Raw genomic sequence first — 22,198 nt, forward strand, 5'->3', positions numbered from 1 at the left:
CTTTAATCATATATAAAATAGGAATAATAATAATAGAACCTATCTCCTAGAGCTGTTGTGGGAATAAAATGAGATAATATTTATAAAGTGCTTCATAATTTTTTTTTGCTTTGCAAATCTTAAAGTGGTAAATAAAAGTTATTATTGAACAGATAGCAAACATAAAAAGGGAAGCTAATGACAAAAAGATGTGCAATATGTTGCAAACTTTAAAGTATTGGATGATTATTATCACTATCCTTTATAAATTGGAGGATTTGGGAAGGGGCAATTTTATTTTGTATATAATCCTCATCAACAAAGAAGATGTAATTGTTGGGGCAAAAAATGAAGAAACTATGGAAAACAATTCTGTACTTTACAAGCATAATCCTATCAGAACCAATTTTTATTCCAATCTAGGTATTTCTGCTTAGAAGATCAAACATTGATCAAAGATGAACTCAAGAGAAGCAATCCTAATATATTCTAGTCCTTTCCTGAACTGGTCTCTCCTCTGAATACCAAGTTATCTTCTCAAGGTTTTATGATACTCTCTATCTACACTTTCCTCCTTCCTACCTGACCACTCACTCTTCATGTTCTTTTGATGAGTAATCTTTCATGAGTATCTCTGAAGGCTTTGTTCTGGACCTTTTCTCTATCCTTTCTATATTCTCTCACCACCTTTTAAAAGCTCAATTATGAAACTGACTACCAGGATCTATATATCCAATTTTAGTCTCTCTACTTCCTTCCAGTCCCATATCACCTATGGGCCAACATAGACATGGATGATAGTAAGTAATAAAATTTTAATTTGTTGAATTGCTGGATCATAAGAGTAGTCAATGGACAGCTAGGTGGTATAGTGAATAGAGTTCTAGGACTCAATGTTAAGAAGACTTTTCTCCTCCAGTTCAAATCTGGCCTCAGATACTAGCTCTGTGACCCTGGACAAGATACTAACTCTGCCTCAATTTCTTCATCTGTAAAATGAACTAAAGAAGGAAATGGCAAAACACTCCTGTTCTATGCCAAGGGATTATAGACTCTGAAACAACTGAACAACAAAAGTAATCATTAGCAAGCTGTGTCTACTTGGGAGGAAAGTTTTCAGTGAAGTATTCTAGTTTAACATGTTTATAAATGATTTAGGTAAAAGCATACTTATCAAATGAGAAGGATACAATGTCTCAGATGACAGGCATCCAAAAAGACCTTGACAAGTTATAATCTACTAAAATGAAATATAATTGGGATAAATGTAAAGTCTTACATTTAGTTTCCTAAAAATCAATTTCACAATAAAAGCATGAGGCTAGCCACCAATATTGTATTATATGAATCAAGAATATGATCTTGCAACCTTAGGCACACTAAGGGAAGGATAGTATCCAGATAGTATTCAGAAGTAGAAACTTTTGGTCAAGTATTCTACTTTGATCAATCACGTCTGGAATAATGAATTTGGTTTGGGATGACACATATTAAGAAGAGTGTACAAAGGAGGGCAATAAGCATGAAGGGGCTAAATTATCAACACAATATTTTTCACAAATGGGCTCTTACTGCTTCTTAGATGGTTGTTCTTATTGGTGTATTTATCTTATCTCCTCAGTTAGACAATAATTGTGGCAAAGACCAAATTTTATGCTTCTTTGTATTGCCAGGTTGGGAACACACAGTTAGAAACATTTGTTGACTAAGGTAGAAGACAGTGATTAACAGGGGCAAAAGAAAGCTATCTGCTTTACAATCTTTATCATGGAGCTCTTTGGCAGTCTACCTGCTCTTTTCCTATTTGATTGATTCGGTTTTTTTGGTGGTTTCAATTACTGAAAAATTAAAGGTAAATCCATCTTCTTATAATATCTTTGCTAATGTTTCATTTCAGTGGATATTCCAGGGTTGACTTTTTTTGGAAAATTAAATTATAATTATTAGAGAGTTCCTACAACTTTTTCTTAGAAGGAACCTAAAATTTTAAGTCATTCTACTGAAACACTGATGGGAGAACAACTAGGAGAAATATAGCAGTAATCTTGAGGTCCCTAGACCTTAGGAGCACTATTGTCCTAACAATCTGTTTGTCAGTAACCCTAAAGTCTTCTGGTTTTAGGAATACTTAGTATAGTTCTAGAAACTTTGCTGACTACCACCAGATAACAATTTGTTAGGTCAATGATAACAGGGTTTCAGAGACAAATGCCTATGTGTATATCAGACTACTCCTTAGTTCTACCTCTGGGACATAAAATTAGCATATCAGTGACATGAAGAACCAGATCTTTGTCTTTTCCCATAAGTTTGTCTTTTTGTTCCTGGTTTTTTGTGAAATCCTTTTGAAACTTAACCTGCTTCAATTGTCATTGCAGTTAGAATAAATTTTGCCCTTTGACTTGGAGATGGGTTCAAGCCTACAAATTCTTCTAAGACACCTGGGGACACTGGAGTCTCCTTTTGAACCTCAATACCACCAGGATGCTACTAGCCTACCTGGTTTCATAGTTTTTTAGTCTGACCTCCAAGATGACTAAAAGTTGAACTATATTAATGGTTAGATATAATAAACTCTGACTAGTGGTTTTTAAATAAATAGATGATCATTCTTTAGTCTTGGGGGATGTTTGAGATCACCTGGAATTTCCAGGTGCCCATTTATCAAGTCATCCAAATAATTATATTAACCTCTTGAGTCTTTTAACTATTGTGGGAAAGAAGCTACTAAGTGATGTAGGCACAATAATAACAGCTGACATTTCCCTCTAAAATCACTTTCTACTTACTCTGCATATACATTTTACATATTTATTTTCATGACATCCCCCTCATTAGAACTATTGAAGGCCATGGCTGCTTTTGCCTTTCTTTGCACCCAGAACTTAGCACCTAGTAAAAGCTTAATATAACGCGCTTTCATATTCACTATTTCTTCATAACAACTGGGTCAGGACTCTCATTTTACAATTAAGGAAATTAAGACTTCAGTTAAAAGGCCAGCAGCTAGTAATTGTCGGAAGTAGAATTCGAATTGAGATTTTTCTGACCCCAAGTTTACAGATCGATCACCAAAGACATCCTTCCCACCGTATTCTCACTTCCTTAAAAAATAGGTAGTGGGGGAAGTACCCATTTATTTCTCTACTATATTCTTTTTAAATATCTTTGCAAAATCAGTAGTAGTAAATTGTTTTCCTCGTAAACTCTAGCAAATCAAAATAATACATGAATCTCCCAAGCACAAAACAAATGATTACAATTAGCTTCCAGCTGCCAAAGTCTAGCTAGGGACCCAAAACAAAAAAGAGAAAATAATCAAAAGTGGTAGGAAGGAGTCCCAAGTATTCCAGTTTATCTGGGCTGTTTGCTTACCAGCACTGCCTAATTAAGTGCCAACACACTTTTCCTCAGCACCTGGTAGGATAATGATCCAGGATGCTACATCCGGGTCCAAAAGCTACTAACTATCCCCGGTTAACTAAAGCGGGGAGGAAGAGGAAAGCCCTCGAGAGATCTGGACGGCTTCTGCGTCCTACACGAACCCTAAATTAGTTCTGTGGTCTTAGAGCAATCCCTTCCCTTCCCCCTCATTTCCACCCTCCTCTTAAGTCAAGTCGAAGCGTTGGACCAGAATGTTTCTTTTTTTTTTTTTTTTCTTTTAATAGCCTTTTATTTACAGGATATATACATGGGTAACTTTACAGCGTTAACAATTGCCAAACCTCTTGTTACAATTTTTCACCTCTTACCCCCCACCCCCCTCCCCTAGATGGCAGGATGACCAGTAGATGTTAAATATATTAAAATATAAATTAGATACACAATAAGTATACATGACCAAGCCATTATTTTGCTGTACAAAAAGAATCAGGCTCTGAATTATTGTACAATTAGCCTGTGAAGGAAATCAAAAATGCAGGTGGGCATAAATATAGGGATTGGGAATTCAATGTAATGGTTTTTAGTCATCTCCCAGAGTTCTTTTTCTGGGCGTAGCTGGTTCAGTTCATTACTGCTCCATTGGAAATGATTTGGTTGATCTCGTTGCTGAGGAGGGCCTGGACCAGAATGTTTCTAAAGAACTTTTGCATGGTTCTGGGGTGGCAGATTCCGGGCGGGGAACAAAATGGCGGACGGAATCACTTTCCTCGGCTGCCCCCGCGTTTCACTTGCCCTCAAACCTCCAACACACTTTGGCAGCCCTGGAGCCCGACGTTCCTCCCCCATCCCAGTGGCCCCTGGTCACCATAGAAACGTGCTAGAGCGCTCAAGACTAAGGCGGGCCAAGTCATCAGTGGTAGCCAACGATTGGACGAAGGAACGCCCCCAACCGGAAATATCTCAGAGTCTGGAACTGGCGCTAGTCCTGCCCCTCCTCCTCACGGAAGTAGCCGCTAACCCACGGACTTTAAGCGGAACCAAGGACTCTGGGCCTTGCTGCCCCTTCCCACGTGACGTCTCTCGCCCCGGCACGGTCTCTCCGCCCCCAAGTTCGTGCCCCTCCCCGCCGACTTCCTCCGAGACACTAGACTGGAAAGCGGACAGGAGGCGCAGGGACAGTGGTCACGCGTTCTGTCAGTTAAGAGTTGCGCTCTCTCTCGCGAGGAGAGAGGCAGAGGGTGGGTCCTGGTAACTCAAGACGCCGAGGCGGGAAAGGCTCGAAAGTGAGTCCGTGGGAAACTTTGTGCAGGGCACGCCAGCGGAGCTCGGGGTTTGCTTTTCCTTTCACTGTTTGGGAGGAAGGCGCGATGGAAGCCCCTTTACCCCCACGAGAGTCTGCGAAATTCGTGGCCGACCGCAGCCAGGATGTGATTGTTGAAAAAGCCGGAGTCTATCGCGTGGCCGAGATGCTGCTGGAGAAGGTTCCCGACCGAGAGTTCGGCGTGGGGGGCTGGAAGTCCTTACACGAGCTAAACCCTCAGGAGGCCGACGAAGACGCGGTCAACTGGGTGTTTGTGGCCGATACCCTCAATTTCTCCTTTTGGTCGGAAGAGGAAGATCGCAAGTGCATGGTGCAGTACAAGGGTAAAATGCACAGCGGCTACTGGGCCCTTTGCGCGGCAATCAACCGAGCGCTGGATCAAGGTTAGCTCCTGGGCCCGGCGCGTCGATCCCGAGGAATTAAGTCAGTAGGAGCTTTTTGGTGTGGCTTGAGGGGTGTGAGCTGAAAGATCTTCGTTTAGACCGGGTGGGGTAGTCAGCTGCGTCCCCCTGGAACAGCTCTGCAAGTGGGAAGAACCCAATAGCAATTGCCCCCTGCTCTTAATTTTGACTGCTTAGCAGTACCTCCAACTGTATTCGATCAGTGAGCATTTATTAAATACCTATTGTATACGCTAGGCACTGTGCTAAGATTCGGTGCCATAAAAGGCACAAGAAGGAAACCAGTACAGATTTTCTGCTACCTGAAGTTACAGTATGATAAAGTCAATAGAAATGCCTTTAAAATAATAGAAATGCTGTCATAGGTGATGTCCCATTGTAATGCTACTAAGGATGACAAAAGTGGAGAAGACACCTACAATTGGGATTTTGTCAGTGATGTGTGTGTGTGTGCGCGTGTGCTGTTGGTCTGCCTTTTGGTATGGTTTTCTGTAAGATTTACTTGGTTTCACATAAATGTTTCTAATACAGCATGATTAGTATACATCCATATGCCTTTGAAGGTGGTACTTTGACATTTTTATTGTGAGTAACACATTCCAAGAGGCAGTGGTAACTTAGTGAATAAAATGTTAGGTTTGGAATCGAGGAACCCTGAGTTCTCATCCCAACTCAGATACTTATTGGCTGTGTCATCTTGGGCAAGTCACTTAATCGCTAGGACTTCGTTGGTGGAGGGCTGAGGTCATGGAATCAAAGGCACTTCTAAGATTTGAATAGTACAGTGCAATTATTATAGAGGAAATATCTGAAAATATCTAATCTTACCCCTCTTTTTAACAGATGAGGAAACTGATGACCCCAGGTTTGGAAATGGACTTTCTCAAAGTCACAATAGGTTAGAAACAGCAAGAGCTGGAATTTGAACCTAGGTCCACTGACTGCCTATCCAATGCTCCTTTCACTACTATTCTACAATTGCTCCACATTCACAATTTTTAACTTTTCCGTCTAGCATTAGTATTTTAATAAGCGTATAAAAGAATACAATAAAACATTAAAGTAGCTTTTGCTTTTGTAAAATCCTGCTATATGATATTTATAGATTTGCTGTATACCCATAATTTTATGTTTTCTTCTAAATAAATATGCCTTGCTTTAGTAACTATCCATTGAAATTATTTCTGAGAATAATTAATACATTGCAATTGAAAGTATTTATTTTATCTTCCACTAGTCAAAAATATAAACGACTAGCCAAGAGTTATTATTCAAACTCCATATCATTTCTTTGTGTCCCTTTGGAACTATAGTTGAATATAGAATTCTAAACTCTGCAAAGTTTTTAGGTGAATTTAGCTTTAAACACAGTAAATCACTGCTTTCAAGCATATATTTTCTAAAACTAAAACATGTCTCTTAGTTGTAAAGAATATGAATTATAATTGTATCCTGAACAATAATAATGTACTTTTCCTAAAAATCATTGATTACATCACACATTCTTGCAGTAGTGAAGGTATTTTGAATTAAAACAAGCCTTGTCAAAATTCCCATGCATCTCCCCTGGGAAAAGTAGTATTGTGGAAACAGCAGTGAACTTGGAGGGAAGCTCAGACCTGTATCATTGCCACTTTTTACTTGTGTGACCTTGGCTGAGTCACCTAATCAAATCTCTAGGTTTCAGGTTCCTCATCTCTAAAATGAGAGGTATAATAGATAACTTCTGAAATCCCTTTCATCTCTGACTTTGATTCAATATGCAGTATTATATTTTGCACTGTTAAAATCAATGAAAAACTTATCTTAGCCTTCAGTATCATTTGTCTTATTCCATACAAACTAAAGGTCTCAAAACTGTTTTCTGAGTAGGTGCTGGAGAAATTTGAGCTCCCTCTGCATATGAATAATTTCTTGCTGGAATTTATATTTTAAGATTTGAATTTGTTTGATGAGGATCTTAACAAAATATTGAAAATAGAACTTAAACTCAACAATTATATTTTTTTGACTTCATATTTGTGGAAAGTCTCAAGTTGTTCTTTGAAATATCATTTTTTGTTTTTGCTTTTCTTCTTTCCCCCATCCCTTCAAGGAATACCCCTCACTAGGCCTTCATACTATGCCACAGTTACCCTTGATCAACTTCAACATATTTTGCACTCAGATACAGATGTGCCTATGCCTTTGATAGAAGAAAGGCATCAGATTCTCAATGAAACTGGAAAAATTTTACTTGAGAAGTTTGGAGGGTCTTTTCTTAACTGTGTTCGCAAGAGTGACAAAAGTGCACAAAAACTCCTGTCCCTGATAGTTGAAAATTTCCCTTCCTATAGAGATGTGGCTGTATATCAGGTGAGTTGTTTTTTTTGTTTTTTTGAGAAATTAAAAGCCCATCTAACAATTATCCTTACTAGTACTGTTGTGTTACAGAATGCTTCTCAAAATTACTATGAAAACTTAAATTTTAAAGGGCAAAAATGTAGCTGGAAGCTGCTACATCATACAGTGGATAAAATGCTGGACCTGGGTCAGGAATACCAAAGTTTAAATCTTGACTCTAGGGTCAAGTCACATAACCTTTTTCAGCCTTAGTTTTCTCATCTATAAAATGGAGAGAGAATAATAGTACATATCCCATATGGTTGTTGTGGGAATCAAATGAATATAAGTGAAGTACTTTGCAAATCGTTAAAGCATTATGAGATTGCTATTATTGTAATAATAACCAAAGATTTTACAGTTAATTTTTAACTTTCTTATTAAGTTCCTTAATTACTAAAAAGATTGTCTTCAGTCCTTCTGGCCATTCTTTATAATCCTGGCAATGTCATCATCTGCTAATATGGCTTCTGTTAGGACCTTGTATGTATGAACTTCACTGTCATTTGGGAGGAGTCCTGGGCATCACTGAGTCTTAACCCTGTCATGTAAGATGAGGAGCTGAGGCCCAAAGAGGTTAAATGACTACCCAAGGTCATGCAGGTGGCAGAGGTGTGTTTTGAACCTGTGTTCTCCAACACCAAAGCCCATGTTATTTCCAGTATAATATATCACTTCACTCTTAAGCTTTAGTCCAGCAGTTCCAATTTCCTACAAGATAGTTCCTTCCACTATGAAATTTATCATGTCTAAAATGGAAATCATTGCCTTTTGTCCCCAAATATTTTTTCCTTCTAATTTCTCCATTTCAATTAGTAGTGTCATGTTCTTTCTGAGCTTAAAAACTGTTATCTTAGTCATCCCTGTTACTTCCTTTTGACCTCTCCTTTAATGTCTCTTTCCAATCCAACTGGTAACCATTTATTTAACTTTTGTGTAAACAAAGTCTGATCCCTTCTTTTACATTCTTACTCTATCACCTATGAAGTAACACCCAATTCAGCCCCTGATGACCATTTAATAAATAATAATTTTTCTATTATAGTAGACCTCCAGCTGTCATCCTTTTCCTCAGTCTCCCTCTTTCTATCCATTTTATACATTACTATCTTGAATTATTTCTCTAAATCACAACTTTTAACCATCTATACTGAAAAATCTTTTGTGGTTCCTCAATGCTTATAGAATCAAGTCCAGGGATTCTGCCATCTGATTACAGTATTGTTTTTCAACTTTATATCCCAAACCTTTACATGTATATGTTTACTTAATGCTTTTTGACAAATCAAACAATTCACCATTCCCTGCGATAGTGGTTTTCTGCTCTACCTTTGGCCAATGCTGCTCCCTTGGTCCAGGATTCCTCTTTCCAGCCTGTCAAAATCCTAAAAGGCTTAAGACTCATTCTCCTTCTGTCATTGCCCTTGCCATAAGCTGAAAGTATTCATCTTTTTAATCTGTCTATAGCACTTTGTAGGTCTTTTATAACAATTCATTCTTTTTTTTTTTAATTTATGCTTTCTTAGATATGAACTTATTAAAAAAGAGACTATATTACTGTAATCTTCATCTCCTCCACAATATCTTATTGGATAGATGTCTAATGATCATTTGTTGAACTATATTTTTAAATTAGCTTAATTAAAATTTGTCTTAAGTAGCAAATAAAATAAGAATCAAAATTAAACTTAGTTAAAAATTTACCTCTATAAATGATTTAAGCTTAGTCAGCATTTTCTTAATTTTGAATAATTCTCTGTGAACAAAAAGCAGTACCATATTTAGTATTAAAATGATTTAAAAGTTCTATTCTGATTCCTGTCAATATCGACAGATTTTCTCATACTTTGCCAAATTTACATTTCTTGGTTCTTTATTGTTTGCTTTTGCTTATTTTCTCTAATAACAGTTAGATGAAATCTAAGATAAATACCAAATTCTGTTTTATGACAGTATTATTGTAGGGTTCAAGTATTTTTTTTCATGATGCATTTTGTTTTATACTTCAAAGTACTTTAACAGTATTAAGTTGTATGGTGAAAACATGTTCACTCAAGTTATGTTTTTTATAAAAATGTTGGGGGTTTTGAAAATGTTATTTTATCATTTTTCCAGTTATGTGTAAAAACAATATTTAACATTTGGTTTTAAAATTTTTGAATTCCATGTTCTCTCCCTCACCATACACCTTCCCTCTCCTCCCTGAGGCAGTTAGCAATTTGATATACATGTGCAATCATGCGAAACTTGTTTCCATTGAAAAAAAATCATGAAAATAAAGAAAATGAAAACTATTATGCTTCAATTTGCATTCATACTTTATTAATTCTTTCTCTGAGGTAAATAACGTTTTTCATCACGAGTCCTTGAGAATTATCTTAGATCATTTTATTATTGAGAATAGCTAATTTGAGACTTACATGAACTAATGCTAAGTGAAGTGAGCAGGACCAGAAAATCATTATATACTTCAACAACAATACTACAATTCTGATGGACATGGCTCTCTTCAACAATGAGAGGATCCAAATCAGTTCCAATGAAGCAGTAATCAACTGAACCAGCTACACCCAGCGAAAGAACTCTGGGAGGTGACTAAGAACCATTACATTGAATTCCCCAATCCCTATATTTTTGCCCACCTGCATTTTTGATTTCCTTCACAGGCTAATTGTACAATATTTCAGAGTCCAATTAAGTTTTCGTGGGTTTTGTTTTGCTTTTTAGTTGTCCTGCTCATTTCTTATAGCATAATAGTATGCCACAACTTGTTCAGTAGTTATCCGTATGATGGACATTGCTTCAATTTCCAGTTTTTTGCTACCAATAAAAGAGCTACTCTTATAAAATCATTTTATAGAATTCTCTATAACTTTGGTGCCACACCTTATGTTAATCCACTATATGATAAATACTTTGGTCACTCTTATAAATTGGACTAAATATGATCTACAAATTGAGAGATAACTATTGTCTCTATTGTATTTATTGATATTGAATATTAACCTCTTTCTGATTTGATCATTTCATTGCTTTTTAAAGATTATTCTGAATTTAATATATATTTTTTTAAACTAATGAAGTAATAGTAGCTTCTGTTGGTTTTGTGGTGCCTGTGAAATGATCAGTTATAGTTCTTGGTCCAAAATGTATGTTGTTGTTAAAAGTATTAAATATTTTACAAAAGGGTTTTTCTCTTACCCCTTCATGTATCCTGGGGCCACAGTGGTTGTGGCATTGCAGTGATTTGAGTCAAATTTTCAGAGACCTCAGGATGTAGTGAATTCAAGACACACAAAAGTTCTGTTTACTTTTACTTGTCATAGATTCTGTTGTCATGGAATCATGGATTCCTAGTTTCATGGGAGAAAAGAAAGAAAACAATTAAATTTAATAGATGTCATAGTTTTAGAGTTCAGTTCATTAAGCATTTAATGAAATCTATTAAATCAATGAAAATCTACTTTATGCCCAGTGTTGTAGTTTTCTTTTGCTTTATGTGTTAGACACACCCCTAAGAAAGTGCGTTTTTTAAATAACTTAAAATTTTAAATGTATATCTATTGAATTTCCTTCAAGTGAGCCACACTCTAAAAGGACCATTGGTATATTGAATCATTCTTCCTAAATCCCCCCAAACTCCTCATTTCTCTATTCCTGTTTGGGTGCTACTATTTTTACTTTTTAAAGTTTGCAATATCAAGAGTTATTCCTTACCCCTTACATCCAGTTGGTAACAGTGTTTCTTCAACTGATTTTTTACCTGACTGTTCTCCTTTTATAACTACAACCACCTCAATTTAGGGGCTTGAAATTCTTTCCACTTCCTTATTGCACTCTATTTTTGCTTAAATTTGACTCTTTTATATACTTGGCATATATCACATTCTATATTTCATCTCCATTTAAATGGTAAACCCATACCTGGAATACTTGTCTCTTTCATATCCATCTCTTGAAATAGTGGGTTCCTTTTATTTTTTATATATTTAAAAAAAAATTTATTATTTTTGGTGAGGCAATTGGGGTTAAACTACTAGGATTACACAGCTAGGAAGTGTTAAGTGTCTGAGGTCAGATTTGAACTCGGGTCCTCCTGACTTCAGGGCTGGTGCTCTATCCACTGTGTACCACCTAGCTGCCCCTTACTGGGTTCCTTTTAAAGATCAGCTTAAACAGAAACTTCTTTTCATCAGGAATAAATAGAAAACATATTCCAATAAAGGGCTGATTTCTTTTTTTCCATATGTAGGATTATACTTACTCTTGCCACATTGATTATCATTTATAATATAAGTCCTTGTATTTGGAATATATTCCAAGCTCTCCTTTCCTTTACATTAGGCAGCTGCTAAACCTTGTGTAAATTTTGTTGTGACTCACTGTTATTTAAACTCTAGAAGGATCCCCCAAATTTGTTTTTTTTTTTTAGTTGCCATGTTTTCCGGAAACATTGTCCTCAGAATATGTAGGAGGCTCAGAGTCAAGGATGCTTACTCCCTCATCCCCCAACTGGCAAATTTGCCACTTTAAATCCTAAGAAAACTCTTTGTTTATAGCTGAATTAGCTACAAACCTGCAGCCTAGGCCAGACTGATAAATTTTTTTGCATTTGGGACCCTTTCATATAAGAAAGGAGGGAGAAGGGGCTGATGCCATTCCAGCTATCCTACTCACTCTTGCTCTGCCTTTCTTTTCACCATCCTTTTTCCTCCCTGTGAGTAAGGGACTGGACCCTCTCTCCTATATTACTTTCATTTTAATTCTTAAATACCCAAGACTCTGCTTGTACTGTAGGCTCCTTTGTATACAGTAATAAAGGGTTCTGACATGCATGTGCATTAGCTTTTTTTGATAATAAGTTACCACTCATATAATTTGGAGTCACATCTGTTGATTGACAGAACTTTTTGTGGTCTTGTATTTTTTCTGTGACCCTAAAGTGCTGGATTTTGGCTGTTATCCAGGAAGTTTTTATTTTGGGATTTCATTTAGGAGGTGATTGGTTGATTCAGTTTTTGCCCTCTTGTTTCAAGAGCTCTGGCAGTTCTAGGAAAAGCTAGTGAAAATTTTTTTCTCAGTAAAGTGGTTTACCTTATAAGCCCTGATTGATAAAGTACTTACAGTGGATCTAAGATACATCTCACGCAGCTTATTTCAGTCATATCTGACTTTTGGTGACCCCATTTAGAGTTTTCTTGGTAAAGATACCGGCGTGATTTGCCATTTCCTTCTCCAGCTTACTTTACAGATGAGGAAACTAAGGCAAATAGTGTTAAGTGACATGCCTAGGATCTCATTGCTAGTAACTGTCCAAGACTAGATTTAAACTCAGGCTGATGTGTCTTCCCCCTTAAATGCTATTTGCCCATTATCACCATTACTAGTCAATATTGTATTAGAAAATGTTAGCTTTGGCAATAAGAAAAAAGAGATTAAAGGAATTCAGAGTGGGTCATGAAGAAACCCCATATAGGGTCTTGCAACTAAACATGGAGTCATGAAATTGTCATATTATCAGTAAATATTTAATTTGTAATCTTATTTTAATATACATATATGTCCAAGGTCATGTAAACATTTCTAATATTCTGTTTACCGCTTTAATTTCGTATTTGTTTTGTGGCTTGACTTATCTAATTCTGAGAGTGTAAGATTGAGATCTCCCACTATTATAGTTTTACTGTCTATTTCTTCTTGCAACTCTCTTAACTTCTCCTTTACGAAGTTAGATGCTATACCACTTGGTGCATATATGTTTAATGTTGATATTGCTTCATTGTCTATAGTATCCTTTAGTAAGATATACTTTTCTTCCTTATTGCTTTTAATTAGATCAATTTTTGCTTTTGCTTGATCTGAGATATGGATAGCTACCCCTGCTTTTTTGATTTCACCTGAAGCATAATAGATTCTGCTCCAGCCTTTTACCTTTACTCTCTGTTTTAAATGTGTTTCCTGTAAACAACATACTGTAGGGTTCTGACTTTTGATCCAATCCGCTATCCACCTCCGCTCTATGGGAGAGTTCATCCCATTCACATTTACGGTTAAAATTACTAATTCAGTATTTCCTGCCATCATAATATCCCCGGATTGTGCTTTTCTTTTTCTTGCCCCTTTTTCCTAGTATTAAACTTAGGGGCCCCACTTGTGTCACATAGCTCTCCCTCTTTAGGATCCCTCCCTCCTCCCTTTGAATCCCTTCCCCTTTCTTGTACCCTTCCCTTATTACTCTTTTTCCTTTTCCCTTTTCTTCTCCCACTTTTTAATGAGGTGGGAGAAGATTCTCTCTAAAATAAATATGTTAATTATTTTCTCTTTGAGCCAACTCTGATGAGAGTAAGATTCACACAATGCTCCTCCTCCTCTCTAAGTTCCTTCAGATATGATAGGTTTCCTTTGCCTCATTGTGGGATGTAGTTTCCCTCTTTTTATCTCCCCTTTTCCCTTTTTCTGACATTCCCCTTTCCATTTCTACCCTTTTTTATGTTATATCAGTAAAATCAAATTATACATGTGGTTTTATATATATCCCATGTAAACATTTCTTGGGTGAAAAAGTATTGTGAATAGAATAAGAAGTCTTGCTAATCTAGCCCAGCATTACTGCTTCGATGCTTTGAAGTGCAAGTACTCTTCAATGTTACACTTTTATAAAGAAAAATAATATATATGAGATGCTTCTATGACTTTACTACCCACGCATTTCTCAGTTCCCTGCATTCTGACTTCCGGTATTATCGAGCTTTTAAGCCTGCTTTTTCTGTCAGTCAGTAAACATTTAAGTGCCTACTATGTATCAACCACTGAGTTAAGCTTTGGAAATATTTTTTAATAGGCACAATATTGACGGTTCTCAAAGTGCTTTCACTAATGGGATAGACAACATGAAAACAACCATGTACAAATAAAACATAGGCAGGATAAATGGGTGACAATTTACAAAGGAAAGGCAGTAGAATCAAGGGAGCTCAAGAGATATCCTATACAAAGTGAGCTTTTAGCTGAATTTTTAAGGAAGACAGATCACGAAGAGGAGATGAGAAGGGAAGAGAATTCTAGCCAGTAAAAATACCCAGATATGAAATGTTTTGTATGAGGAATAGCACAGGGTCACAGATGTTTGGGAACACCAAGCTCATCAATTACCCTGACCAAATCTTATGGCTTTTTCTTCATATCTCATCTTTCTTGATTTTTCTGTGATGGTTGATAACTGTTCCTCATTCTGAATGTTCCCTTTCTTTGACTTTTGAGGAATTGCCTTTTTTTAGATTTTTTTTTTTTTTTAACCTATCTAGCTTTGTAGAGGGCTGAAACTATTGGGTTCATGCACTGAGGTCGGGACTGCTGAGCGCTTGAGGCTAACTTCTGATTGGACAATACTCTATGGGCATGTGCTTGGAAAATGGTCCTTTCCACTATCCATACTGGCTCAATGATTGGCAGATAGAGGATTGTAGGAGGGACTAGGGGATGGAGTAAAGCTAGCCAGACACACTCTCAGTGGTAGAGGAGGGGGAAGCCCGTGGCGGAGATTTTGCTTCCATCCTGTTCAATCCTGCATCTAAGACTAAGAATAAAAACGAACTTTTGCTTATCCTGACTCTGACTGATTTTGGGTGTCCTGAGTGCGAGCACGGTCATTACATAGCTTGATTGATCTGCTTCCTCCCATTCTGAAGTTGAAAGGGTATTCCGAGGTTTTGCCTGGACTTAAGACTTTCTGTGCTCCTTCATTTTATCTCACCAACTCTTCAAGCTTCAATTGAGATTTCTATTTCAGTAACTCCCAAATCAACATTTAACCCCAAACTTCTCCCTGAGCTTCAATTCCATATTTCTATCTACCTACTCAAAACATCCATTTCAAAGTCTTATCAGAACCTACCTTTTATAACATCTTGCCTATTTCTGTTGATGGTACAGATTCCTTCTGGTCACCCTAACTTGAAAACTTTTCAGAGTCTATATGAGTACTTGTCAGGGACTTTATAGAAATTATTTAACCAGTTAACTAGTGGCCTAGTGTGCTAGGCACAGGGAATATGTGCCAAAATGAAGCAGTCCCTGCCCTCAGGAAGCTTACATTCTATAACATTTTCATATACAAAATAATGACAAGATAATTTGGGAAGCACACAATTGGGTACATCAAGAAAGGTTTCTTGTAGAGTGACACTGAAGCTGAGTGCCACCTTTTACTCGGTGCCACTTTGTGGAATATTCCAATTCCACCTAGTTGTTATTGTTGTTTCCTGATTCAGTTTATCTTCTGTTTTATCACCTCAGCAAAAAATGGAAACTTCTTGAGGGAGAGACTCCATTTTTGATTTTTGTTTTTGTATCTTCCAAACCAACACAGTGGCTAAACACTTTAGGAGTTTAATCAATTTGGAATTAAAGTAAAAGGGACTTTCAAAATAAGTTTACAAAGGAATTTTTTTCCCTAACACTATTAAAAAACAAAGCACAACTAAGATCAATAAAACATTCCTTACGATAGGCCATTTTTGGAGATATGAAACTTAAAATACTCAAGTAACAGTTTTCCTTTTCTCATTTCTATTAGGGTAAAAGGATTTCATTTTACAAACGAGCTCAGATTCTTGTGGCAGATACTTGGTGTGTATTAGAAGGAAAAGGAGATGGCTGCTTCAGTGACATTTCCAGTATCACCATGTTTGCTGACTACAGACTACCTCAGGTTCTTGCTTACTTGGGAGCAATAAGATACTCTGATGAACTACTGAAGAAACTTCTTAAAGGTTTGTAACGTGTTTATAATATAACTCTTTGCTTATATTCTTTGGGTTGTTCTGCACTTTATGATCTGGTGTACTTAATAAATAGTTGTTCTTGGTCATTCATATCTTTTGTATGGAAATTATAAAAATCCATAGCAGAATTTACATTAGAAAATAATTATCTTTCGAACTCCAAATTCCTAGTGATCATATTAAATGTAAATAGATACTATTGAAAATCCTGTCATATCAGTTTGGATTTGAATGAACAGAGTGGTATTGTGAGTAGAACTCTGAACTTGTAGTTTTTCTCATTAAAAGTTATTTGATTCAATTTGTTTCCTTTAGCTACTGTCTTATTTTGGTTTTCTTCTTTTTGCTCTTAAACCTTTAAAACCTTTAAAATATCTTTTCATTATCTACTTTTCATTAACCTGTTATAACCTGATGGCCATCCCTACAACTCTTCTGAAATTGCTGTCTGGAAAACAACCAGTTACTAAGGACTTTATTGCTGAATATAGTGACCTCATACTTTTTAGTCTCTCTTCTGCATTTAACCATGAACTGAGAGAGCTCTGAGTATCTTTAGAGAGACCATTGGCCTTTTCTCTTTATGGAACTTTGGATAACATATTTAAGCTCTTTGCATTTTAGTTTCATCAATTTTTAGGAAGCATATTTAGCTTCCTAAGGTCAGTCCTTAAACTCTCTCTGAACCTTCTCATCTATTCACATGATTTCAGCTGTTAATCTGCTTATTATTATTAGTTCTCTCATCTATTTTCAACTGCATACTTAATTTAACACTATCACTCCAAGCTGAATATGATCTTTACCTTTTTTTGACCCTATTTTCCTTGATTTCTCTACAGTATTTGAAAGTGGCATTGGTTGATTAACCCCCCTTTCTATCTAGATCTCTTTCTTTGACTTCCCTGGCTTTGTACATTCCTAGTTGTCCTCCATCCTTTTCCTAACCCAATAATGTAGCTGTTTCTTAAGAATCTTGCTTTTGTTTTTAACATTCCCTGTCCTTTCTCAGTGATTTCATCTGCTGCTCTATCAATTATAACTATGATTCTTCTCTATTTCTCTTTCCTCTTTCAAGTCTAGTTTTGTTAATTTTTTAATATTTATTTCGAATTTAACAAATTAAAATGAGCATTTCTACCCACAAAGTACATTTTGCCTTATCTTTTATGTATATAATAAATGTAATTGTCAAAGATATCCTGCTTGTCTGTTTGTTTTTAAATTTCTGTGCATTTTGAAAAAATTGCTCCATTGATGTTTTTTCTTCTTTTTTTTTTTGACCTGCTTTATTCCTAGACCCCTCTTCCTCCTCAGCTGAAAAAATAGAGAAAATCAAAACCCTTATAAAAAATATGAATAGACTGTAAAACAGATGTTTCATTCTATACCTTGAATCTGTCACCATCATTGGTTTCCCTGAAACTAATCTCTTCATAATCTTATATGAATGATAAAAATATAATAAAATAATAAATAATAAAATAAATAAGCTATCTATAGTCATGAAAACATGGCCTAAATCACTATTAATTAAAGAAATAAAAATTAAAACAAGTCTGAGGTACTACCTCATACCTATCAGGTTGGCTAACATGACAGAAAAAAGAGAATAATAAATTTTGGAGAAGATGTGGGAAAATTTGGACACTGTTGGTAGAATTATGGATGGATCCAACCATTTGGAGAGCAATTTGGGACTATGCTCAAAGGGCTACAAAACTGCATACTCTTTGATTCAGTAGGTCTTTAATCCAGAGAGATTTTTTTTTTTAAAAGAAAGAAAAGAAACTATTTGTACGAAACATTTATAATAGCTCTTTTTGTAGTGGCAAAGAATTGAAAATTGAGATAGGGAATGACTGAACAAGTTGTGGTAGATAATTTGTGATGGAATACTACTGTGCTATAAGAAATTATGAGCTGACTGATTTCAGAAAAATCTGGAAAGATTTTATGAACTGAGGCAAAATGAAGAGAACAGAACCAGAAAAACATATACAAAATAGTAGTAATATTGTAAAATGGAGAATTATGAATTATTTAGCTGTTTTCAGTAATACTGATTCAAGATAATTCCAAAAGGATCTGTGATAAAAAATGGACGGAAACTGAATATAGATTGAAGTTATTATTTTTCACTTTTTTTCCCCATAATTTTTTCCTTTTTGGCTCTGTGTTCTTTTACAGCATGATGAATTTGGTTAAAAAGCATAGACATACAATAACATTTCATTATATTCATATACCAAATTTTGTTCAGATACTTCCCAATTGGTCACTCCTTTAATTTTCATTTTTAATTGCTATTATAATTGCTAATTGTGTATAATGTACAAAAATACATATGGGTTCTGTTCTTTTTTCTTTTTTCAGTCCTTTTTGGTCTCTTTAAGGTTTGGACCTAGTGTATAGTTTAGTGATTTTTAAGGAAAAAAATTGCTTGCCCAATGACTTTCCAGAATGTAATTTTTCCCTTTTTGCTATCTTTGCTAAAGATAGGTGTGAATTAGAACCTCAGAGTTGTTTTAATTTGCATTTCTCTAAATATTTGTGATTTAGAACTGTTTTCGCTATAGTGTTAATTGTTAGCTTGTGTTTCTTCATTTGAGAACTGCCTATTCATATTCATTGACCATTTATTTATTGGCTAATGACTTTTATTCTTAAGTTTTGAATCAATTCCTTATGTATCTTGGATATGAAACTTTATCCAGGAAATTAAAAAAAAATTTTTTTCAGTTAACTGTTTTCCTTATAATTTTAACTGTATTGGTTTTGTTGGTTCAGCAAGCCCACGGGGCTGGTGATGAATGCTTTGCTCTATGACTAAGACCCTTTCGCTACTTTTTGGTTTTATGTAATGCTATCCATTTTGTCTGCTATAATTTTTTTATTCTTAGTTTGGTCATGAACTCTGCCTCTATTCATTGTTATAAAAGCTAATTCCTTTCTCTTCTTGACAATTTTTTTTTCTGTGATCAAATGACTGCTGCTCCATAGAAGATTAATTTTGAACCCAAATGTATACCCTACCTCAAATAATAGACGTTAAAAATATTGACATCATTGCTAATTTCATTTCCAAAATGCTTACCACTTTGTTTGGTTTTTACAAGATTAAATCACAAAGATAAATAGTGGCAGTATTTGCAGGTATAAATTTAGTTACAAAGTCTATATTTTTCATTGTATGATTGTGTTATTTGTTTTTAATGTGTTTTCCTCATTTTTTTTTCTATAGGAGAAATGTTTCCATCTGGGGATAAACAAGAAGTAGAAATCAGAGGCTGTTCTGTTTGGTGTGTTGAGCTGATTCGAGATCAACTTTTAAAACTTGTTGAAAAAAGGGGCGTCAAAATTGGTGTAGATATAAATTCAATTCTTCTTGATTTTTACTTGTGGGACTATGCCCGGGATCACAGGGAAGATATGAAAGGAATTCCATTTCACCGGACCCGATGCATATATTATTGATTATACTAAGTTCTAGTCAAATCAGGCTCCAGAATTTTGTAACATAATCAGTTGTGCACCTTATCTTTTATTATGTTAACCAGAAAAAGGGTAGTAGCACATACTATGAGGAAGAAAAAGGATTTATGTCACTCTTCCTCATCAACCTTTCTTATCTACTAGTGTTCATTCCAAATTTCATTTCATTTGTCTTCTTAGTGCTCTAATTTTGGCATTCCAATTTTTCTTTTTGCAAAATTTCTTTTTAAAAGTTAATCATGGGGCAGTTAGGTGGTGCAATGGATAGAGCACCAGCCCTGAAGTCAGGAGGACCTGAGTTCAAACCTGGACTCAGACAACTAACACTTCCTAGTTTTGTTACTTGATCCCAATTGCCTCTACAAAAACAAACAAAACAAATAAATTAATCCTGCTTTTTTTTAATGAGATCAATTTTCAGGGTGATTTTTCTGCCATTCATTAGGTATTTCTTAGTTTCTATCCATTTTCCATTTATTGCACTCATCTTTAAAATTCTTATATGTGTATATGTGATCATGGATTATATCATAATACCAAAGAAACTGAGGCAAGCAAAGATTGTTTTTTGATCTTTAATGTGGAATTTAAGCTAGCTAACCAGATGGGACTCTTGTCCAAAGTAGTGAATGCAAGATAAACTGACGGAGGGAACTTATATAGAGTTTTAATTAAATAGGGTTTGCAAATAAAATATCTGAGTACACAATCTTATAGGGGAAACAAAGGCAGATAAGAGGAGTGAGGACACTGGGAGGACAAGCCATAATTCCAGGAAAGGATCATAATTTAATCCTGACAGGATAGGGGTCAAGATAAGGTCAAGGGCAAGAGCATCAAGGCATGGGGCAATACTCAAAAGGAGGGGGAATGATCATTTTAGCAAAGATTGAGATATTGCACCTGGAATTGATGACACAGTGGTATGTAAAGGTGACCAAGCTTCGAGGTTTTTCCTGAGCTCTTTTTTAAACTCAATTTCCAGTCCTAATGGCAAGGAAGTGGAAGGGGGTGGCTCAACAGTATAAGTGGAAAAAGAGCAAATGTATGTACACATGAAAGTGTATTTTAGTGACACTGTTACACAATAATTGTTGAAAAAACCAAGGAATTAAGTTGAGTTAAAACTAATTCCATGGGGCAGTTAGGTGAGGAAGTGAATAGAGCACTAGGCCTGAAATCAGGAGGACCCGAGTTCAAATGTGGTCTCAGATACTTAACACTGCCTAGCTGTGTTACCCTGTCCAAGTCACTTAATCTCAATTGCTTCAGCAAAAAAAGAAAAATGTTAATTATGTTTGGTGTATATATAATCGACTCTATAAAGATTATTTTTGATGTTTAGTCTAATTTGCAAATGTCTGATTTGAAATTGAATAAACTTTTTAAAACGTGTAATTTTTTTAGTCATTGTGTAATTTTGAGATCCTTTTAAAGCGACAGACATTTAAATTGCTTTAAGTGCATCTTTAAAATAAAATGACTTTTTAAGTTTGGCATGGAAATTAAAAAGTATATATATATCCGACTCCAGTCATCCTTTGTCACATAATTTGCTTCCATGAGGAAAAAGGTCAGTGGAAACGAGTCCTGTAGTCAGAAGACTTGAGTGGGAAGCAGAGATACTGTAATGCCCAGGTGACCTTTAGCAAATTGAAAGCTTCTGCATCCTTGAAATGAGGGAATCAACCTAAAGGGCCCCTGCTTTTCCGAATCCTACTAATCTGTCTGGTAGAGCATCCTCTCGCTCCTAGTCCTTGATGCGAAGCTGGAGTCGAAGCCCACGGGGCTGGTGATGGATGCTTTGCTTTGCGACTAAGACCCTTCCGCTACTTTTCCCAAGGAGCGGGGAGCTACACCGGTGTTACGCCAACTGCGGCCTAGAAGCAAACAGATCCTAGCCCAAGGTCAAAATTTCACCACATTTCCGGGCCAGTTCCCTTGGCCAATCGTCAGCCGCGGATTGCTTTTCGGCTTCCGGTGCATTCGGCTGCCGTTTCTATGGTGACCTGATTCCTGCTACCTTGGATCGGGGACCGGAGTTGAAGGCCGCTGAGGTTTTATTGAGAGGGGAAAAACTAGTGTGTCCCAGCCGTGGTTCTTAGGCCGATGTTCTCTCCAGCCGCTGAAGGAAGATGAGCATTCCACCCCTCCCGGACGGATATTTATGGGCAGACTTTACTTGGAGGGAGCGCTCATGCGCACCGGGCTCCGCACTGACGTCTGGAAGGCCCGCGCTCCCTTTCTCCTTCGCTGCCCGGGGTCAGCGCTTTCCCCCGGCTGGGGCGGGGGCAGTTTGGGCAGATTGAAGAGCGGTGTTTGGGGCGGGAGAGGTTTCTGTGCTTATTTTTCTGTAAATTATTCGGAAGATAATTCACATTAAATGCCATTAGGAAGGTAGGGTAAAGAATAAAAGAAATGATAGAACTTTCTATTTCTTGGGAAGGGCTTTC

The 22,198-nt window shown here is 36.3% G+C and overlaps 1 protein-coding gene across 1 annotated transcript; it reads left to right on the forward strand.

Annotated features, from left to right (window-relative positions):
- The first annotated feature begins 4,274 nt into the window (after positions 1-4,274).
- C1H9orf64 (chromosome 1 C9orf64 homolog) lies at positions 4,275-21,143 on the forward strand. The gene is made up of 4 exons (XM_003761811.4): positions 4,275-5,067; positions 7,181-7,440; positions 16,043-16,238; positions 19,495-21,143. The coding sequence occupies exons 1-4, from the start codon at positions 4,731-4,733 to the stop codon at positions 19,725-19,727; spliced, it is 1,026 nt and encodes a 341-aa protein (XP_003761859.1). The 5' UTR covers positions 4,275-4,730; the 3' UTR covers positions 19,728-21,143.
- The last annotated feature ends 1,055 nt before the right edge of the window (positions 21,144-22,198 follow it).

The sequence above is a fragment of the Sarcophilus harrisii genome, chromosome 1 (genome assembly GCF_902635505.1).
Source record: "Sarcophilus harrisii chromosome 1, mSarHar1.11, whole genome shotgun sequence".
Taxonomy (NCBI): domain Eukaryota; kingdom Metazoa; phylum Chordata; class Mammalia; order Dasyuromorphia; family Dasyuridae; genus Sarcophilus; species Sarcophilus harrisii.

What these genes read in the sequence shown, in the direction of transcription:
- C1H9orf64 (XM_003761811.4), top strand. Translation starts at nt 4,731, where the DNA reads ATGGAAGCCCCTTTACCCCCACGAGAGTCTGCGAAATTCGTGGCCGAC. An exon ending in CAACCGAGCGCTGGATCAAG is followed by an intron (nt 5,068 to 7,180) that starts GTTAGCTCCTGG and finishes CATCCCTTCAAG; the next exon opens with GAATACCCCTCACTAGGCCT. An exon ending in GAGATGTGGCTGTATATCAG is followed by an intron (nt 7,441 to 16,042) that starts GTGAGTTGTTTT and finishes CATTTCTATTAG; the next exon opens with GGTAAAAGGATTTCATTTTA.